Genomic DNA, 6,000 nt, shown 5'->3' on the forward strand with positions numbered 1-6,000 from the left:
CATTAATCATCATCATCATCGGTGTCGGCCACAGCAGCATTAATAGTGTCTATATGCCATCTCTTTCTATTCCTGGTCTTCATTGAGTTGGAACAGCAGTCTCATGAGAAACGTGTTGTAACTTCTCCTTTCCCAGATGGGGAAATGGAGGGTCGGAGGGAGGTCGGTGGCCTGCCCAAGGTCACTGGGCTCATGGGCGGCGGAGCTGGTGTTCCAGCCCAGGTGCCCTGGGGACAAATCCTCTCTGGCCGGGAAAGCCGGTCGCCTGTAAGCCCCTTGCGGTGAGGTCAATGCTCCCGTCCTTTCCCAGTCCGTCCCGTGTGGCTTCGGGCCCGGAAGCACAGGGACGGGCTTCCTGCCCCTGGATCCTCACCCTGCCCACCACGGTCCCTACACACATCTCCCAGAGCCCCTGCCTCTCCATCCCCGACCTGCTCGCTCTGAGTGCCACCTCGGGGCCAGGCGCTGCGTCCCTGGGCAGAAAAGGCGGTATTCTACTTTTGAGTGGCTGGCGGTCTAGCCAGGGGGCAGCGCTCACCTTCACTGTCCTCCCAGGACCATCCTGGGTCATGGTCAATGGTGCTAAGACTCCCCGCCCCACCACCCGCCTGTAGCTCCTACCCCGCCCTCGGCATGGGGCTCCCAGCTGGCCCTGGCCAGCTTCCTCTGAGTCCCCCCAAATCCGGGCAGGGGACCCTTCTGCAGGCAGGGTTCTGGGTCAGGGCTGTGCCAAGAAACTGCTCGGGAGGCGCGCCTAATAGCATCCATAAACCTTCCAAGGAGACGAGGCTTGGCTGGCTGTGAGGCCGGGGGAGGGGGGGGCAGAGGGGGAGGGGGGAGGGGGAGCAGGGACGTGCCCCTGGTAACAGAAAGGTGCCTGCTCTGCTCGGTTTACAAACACCAAGACCTCCGAATCCTCCCGGTGCCCTGCAAACGAGGTGTGAGGATGGCCCATTTTACAGACATGGAAACTGAGGTCATACAGGGAGTGAGCAGCATTATAGGCCTGGCAAGTCAGCTCCCTGCTCTGGGCCTCAGTTTTCCTATTAGGAAACAATGAGGTTCCGCTCATGTAGCCACTCAACAAACATGGCAGATGGCGTGCCTGGCCCTGGGAAGTGGGGGATCCAGAGCACCGGCTGCCGACCCCTCGCAGAACAGGGCTCATTCCCTCGAACCTGAAGAGTTGCGACCGTGACCAGGTTAAACTCTGCTTGAGTCCTGAGGCCACCGGCGGAGGCACGGGAGTGACAGCAGCCGGGGAAGAAGCGCTGGGTGCGGGAGTCCGGAGGCGTGGGCTGGGGTCTCCCTTGCTCTGGGCCTTGGTTTCCGTATCCGGATAATGTCTGTGCACCTGTCTCGCCTCTATCCCAGGTTTTTGTGAGCTTCCTGCGGTGGCTGCTCAGAGAGTACTGGGGAATGGAAAAGGGTGTCCAGACCCGGGCTCTGGGTAAAGGACCCTCTCCCCCAGCCCTGGCCCCAGCCCAAGACCCCAGCCTGTACCTCTGGGGACAGCGAGAGGCAGGAAGGGCCCTGGTGTCTTGGGCAGCAACCTCTGTGTCCACGCACACTCCCTCTGGGCTCTCTCTGTGTATGTCTCTCTCTCCCCGCACCCCCCCCCCCCCCATCTCCTGCTTCACTCTGTGTTTCTGTGTTTCTTGCTGCCCCTTGGTCTCCCCACCTTGAGCCCTCTTCCCACTTCCTCTCTGCAGAGGCCCCTGGAGAAGCCCGACGGCCTGGACGTGTCCGACCAGAGCAAGGAGCACCCCCAGCACCTGTGCGAGAAGTGCAAGGTGCTGGGCTACTACTGCCGCCGAGTGCAATGACCGCCTCCGCCTCCGCCGGCCAGAGAGGACCCGCCCCGTGTTCGTCCGTGTTGCTGCATGTCCCCATGTGTGTGGGGGAGTCCTCACAGGCATGCGGGTCTGGGCAGGGGGACTTAGGTTCTTGTCTCATGTGTGTTGACAAACAGTGTTACTGACATAGCTGCCCCGCAGAAGGTGGGGTCTCTGGGACTCTCCAGGTGGGCTGAGTCTGTGGGGGGCCTGGGGGCGAGCAGGGGTCGATGCACAGAACCCACAAAGCCCTCGGGGTCCCCTGCAGGCTCTCCTCCTCTGAGACCCCTTTGGTGAGCAGCCTTGCATTGGCCACAAGTGCACTAAATTTACTGTGAATCCCAAAGCCTGTGGGGGTTGTCTCCCCAAAACCAGCCGGCGCCTTCTCCTCCCCTGGGCCTTCCAGGCTGCCCCGTGAGCAAAGCACCCTCAGAGAGCCCCGTTTCTGTGTCCCATTCAGGTCAGCAGTCACGGCGAGCTGATACCTGTTCTAGCAGCTGCTGGGAGTGGGCCTCTCTGCCCCTCGCCCACTTTGAACCCCAAACCTGACTGCCTCTGACGTCACTGGTGTTACACCCGGGTTCTGCATCCCCCCTCCCCAAAGACCCAGAGGTCAGGGACGGGGAGGCTGTGAATGTTGGACAGAGTCCCAAGGTGTGGCCTGGGGCACACCAGGCATCGCCTCCCCCCCACACACACTTTCCCCACGTGCTTGGATTAGTCAGCCCGTTCCCTTTCCTTCTCCTTCACCTCCCACCCACGGCCCATCCCCGATGGAGGTAGTAGGGCCCTGTGTGGCAGGAAGGGCATGGGTCTGGCAGTCTGCAGACCTTTGTTCAAGTGCTGGCCCTGCCGCTGACCAAGTATGGAACTTGGGGAGGACGTCTCGTCTCCGGGCCTCAGTTTCCCCTTTAGTTCAGTGAGTGACACTAGTAAGCAGGGGCGGGGGGCGCCTCCTGGGCACAGGACTGAATTTGGAGGGTGTCACCAGGTCCCGCACTCACACCACCCCCCATCAGTCCATCACTGAAGTCAAACCAACGGATGCCAGCCCCATCCCTTCCTGTTGTCCCCACCACCTTGCACGGGGCAACCCCAAGGCACGCTGCAGAACCTCTCCTCCCGGGGGAGCGGGAGGACCACCCCCTTCAGGGAGGAGCCTGTGTTGATTGTCGTGCGTCCTTCCTTTCTCCCAGGGACAGGGAGAAAGCTAGTTGTCAGGACCCAGTCACTTTTGCCCCAACATTATGCCTCTGTGGGAAAAAGTCAGACCACGAAACGGGCCTGCAATCCAGTGTTTACCACGGCTCAGGGACACCCAGCCGGGGTCCAGTGCCTTTGTTTTCAAATGAAAATGTTTGTACAGCTGAGGAGTTACAGTCAAGTTAACCAGGGGTCCAGGGAGCAAGTCGAGAAGATGGAGTGAGTGTATTTGAAGTCAGGGGGGGGGCTGCAGAGTAGATTTCAGGGGGTCACGGCCTCTGAGCACTTAAAAGGGGGATATTTGCTCCAACCTGAGCCCCAAAGCTGCCTCCCTCCTACCCACAGCAACCATGCCCGGCCGTGGCTGTGACCACCTTCCCCGCCACTGGGAATGCCACTGGGAGTCCTCGCCCAGCTGTTTCCGGCTGTCTCCACCGGGTCAAAGCGAGCGGAGTCGCCCAGGCTGGAGGCACTGTGCCCCCAGGAGAAGCTGTCGCTGCCAGTCATCCTGGTGCACAGCCAAAGACAGTGCTCCCGGTGGTGGGCAGTGCGCTTGTCCGGCTGCCAGCACCAGGCCCCAGCCCTTCCAGGGACCTGGCCCCACAGGGGGACGTTGGTCCCAGGATGCTGGGAGCTGCCAAATCTGCTGCAGAGGTGGGGGAAGCCCGAACCCTAAAAGAGCCGGGACTCCAGGCTGCCGGAGGCCAGGGCCTTCCACGGGCCAACAGGAGATGGGCTATCACCCCACCGTGACCTTCCCAAGTGGGCTTGTCCAGCTGGCAGCCGTTGCCCCTGCCATCTGTGCCCAGCTGGCCATGGGGGCTGGGCCCCCTGCACCCTCTCCTGTATGGTTCTGGCGGAACTTGGGAGCTCTCTGTGGTCAGCAGAAGCCTCAGATGCCCAGGCTGGCTGCCGTGGGAATGAAGTGCTCAGAGGCCTGGGAGCCCAGGGCACGAGCAAGTGTGTGGTTGAGTACGTTCAAAAGGGACAATCGCTTGTAGTGAGTAGGTCTAGTGATGTAGCTGGGAGATAACAGTGTTTACCCCATTGAAGTATTCAGTAGTTCTACTTGTGAATTTGTATTTATTTTGAGTTATACTTGACACAGAATTCCTTTTTTAAAAGACAAATACTATTTGTGTATTTTGAAGAAAAAAATCATAGATGTTAAAATTTCTGCATAGTTACCAATTATTCTCACAACACTGAATTTGTTACCTTCTGAAAAATCCTCACAGTGATTTTTGTCTGTATATATTGGAAGGCCTTTTTAAAAAAAAAAAGAAAAGAAAAGAAAAAAATAATTGTTTGATTTTTGACATTAAAAACAAACAAAAAGAGGCATTTTCAAAACTTCAGAGCTTTTGGGAGGGCAATAGAATATCAAACAAAATGTCTGGAAGTATTTTGCAAACCTTCTTGTTGAGGTGCAAGAAAATATTTATGGTGAGAACTTTTCTCTCCTGGGGTTTTTTTTTTTTTCCGTTTGATTTTTTTTTTTTTTTTTTTACTATACTTTGGTCTGTAAAAAGTATGCAACTGAACTACATTAAGAAGGAAATATTGTCTCCATAGAATATTATATGAAGTTGGTACATAATTCTGACGAGGGAAAAAAAAAAAACCTTTGCAATTCTTTAAGCCATATTGTTGCTATTCTGTGTTTTCTTTTCCTTGGATGAAAATATCAGTATTAAGTAGCCAGCATATTATCCAAGTGCTTAGACTCATTGGTATGTGTCTGTCCTGTATTTATACATATGTGTATCTGGAAAGTATTGCCTTCTTAAGGGAAGCTATTCTTAGGTATGTAGTGAAAGGGGGATGGTGACCCCTTTGAGCCTCCTCAGCTGAGGATAACAAACAGCATTGTAATCCGTCCCCTTGCACCTTCTTATTATTCCCTTGTTATTATGGTTATTAGTTTAGTAGGGGGTAAGGAGGTGGGCTAGGGGAGGAAGGGGCATGTGACTAAATAGCCCCCTGTGGCCAGCCCTGTGGCCTTGGCCTGGGGAAGGGCCGGGTCAGCAGGGCCCCAGGAGGGCGAGAGGAATGGAGGCAGTCTTCACACCCCTCTGGGTGGCCATCTGAGCCATGCCTCGGGGCCCCAGGCTCTTTGAACTTGGATTTGTCAACCAGAGCCCTCACTTGCCCTCTAACGTCTAATAGACTTGAATCTATTCTAAATGAGTATTTAACCAACATCACTACATTGTAGCCCAGCGCAACAACAGCCCTGAGGTGTGGGAGGTGTCCCCGGGGCTGGTGGCAGCAGCCTTGCTGCTCTCCGCTGCCAACCTCGCCGCTCACCTCCTCCACTGCCGTGGGGTGACCTGTCCGTGTCTGTATCCATTAATGCGTGTGTGTCCAGCTAAAAAGACAAATGGCCCGTGGGCCCAGCTCGGAGAGCACGGCAAGGCTCCCGACCTCTCCGAGGGTCGCCCTCGGGATGGCATTCCGTTGTGTGCCTTATTCCTGGAGAATCTGTATGCGACTTGCCCATAGAAATAGAGTCTTTTCCTGCGGTATTAAAGGACTTTAAAGGCCGGAGCGGCTCGTGGCTTTCCTTGTTTACACAGCGCATCAGCGGGGAGCTGGTCGCTTTCGCAGATTCTGGGCTGAGGGGGAGGGAGGGACTTGGGGCCGCGCCTCTGCTCTCCGGGGCCTGGGTCAACTGTCCGTGCCCTGCCTCCACCCCACGGATGTGCCTCCTCCCAGCCCCTCTGCCCCAAGTGGACACTCTCTCCAGGGCGAGAGCCCTCCCCAAGTCGGGCGAGATTGTCAGCACATTAGGTCACACGTTAGCTCGGCGATGGGACTCCCGGGTGACCATATATAGGAGCGAATCTTCCTCGGAGCAGAGCCGGCGGGCGCCCTGGGCCCTGCCGCCCCTGCTCACACTAGGCCCTCGCGCCAAGGCTGGGGTTTGGGCCTCTGACGCTGGGCATCACAGTCGGCAAAG

At 56.8% G+C, this 6,000-nt stretch overlaps 1 protein-coding gene across 1 annotated transcript in view; it reads left to right on the top strand.

Moving 5' to 3' along the window:
• Positions 1–5,585, top strand: part of ZCCHC24 (zinc finger CCHC-type containing 24) — a 57,789-nt gene extending 52,204 nt beyond the window's left edge. The window contains exon 4 of the mRNA XM_008145298.3: positions 1,713–5,585. Within this exon, the coding sequence (XP_008143520.1) occupies positions 1,713–1,826 (114 nt within the window). The 3' untranslated portion in view covers positions 1,827–5,585. The remainder of the gene's footprint in view (positions 1–1,712) is intronic.
• Positions 5,586–6,000: the final 415 nt, after the last annotated feature.

The sequence above is a fragment of the Eptesicus fuscus genome, chromosome 17 (genome assembly GCF_027574615.1).
Source record: "Eptesicus fuscus isolate TK198812 chromosome 17, DD_ASM_mEF_20220401, whole genome shotgun sequence".
NCBI lineage: Eukaryota > Metazoa > Chordata > Mammalia > Chiroptera > Vespertilionidae > Eptesicus > Eptesicus fuscus.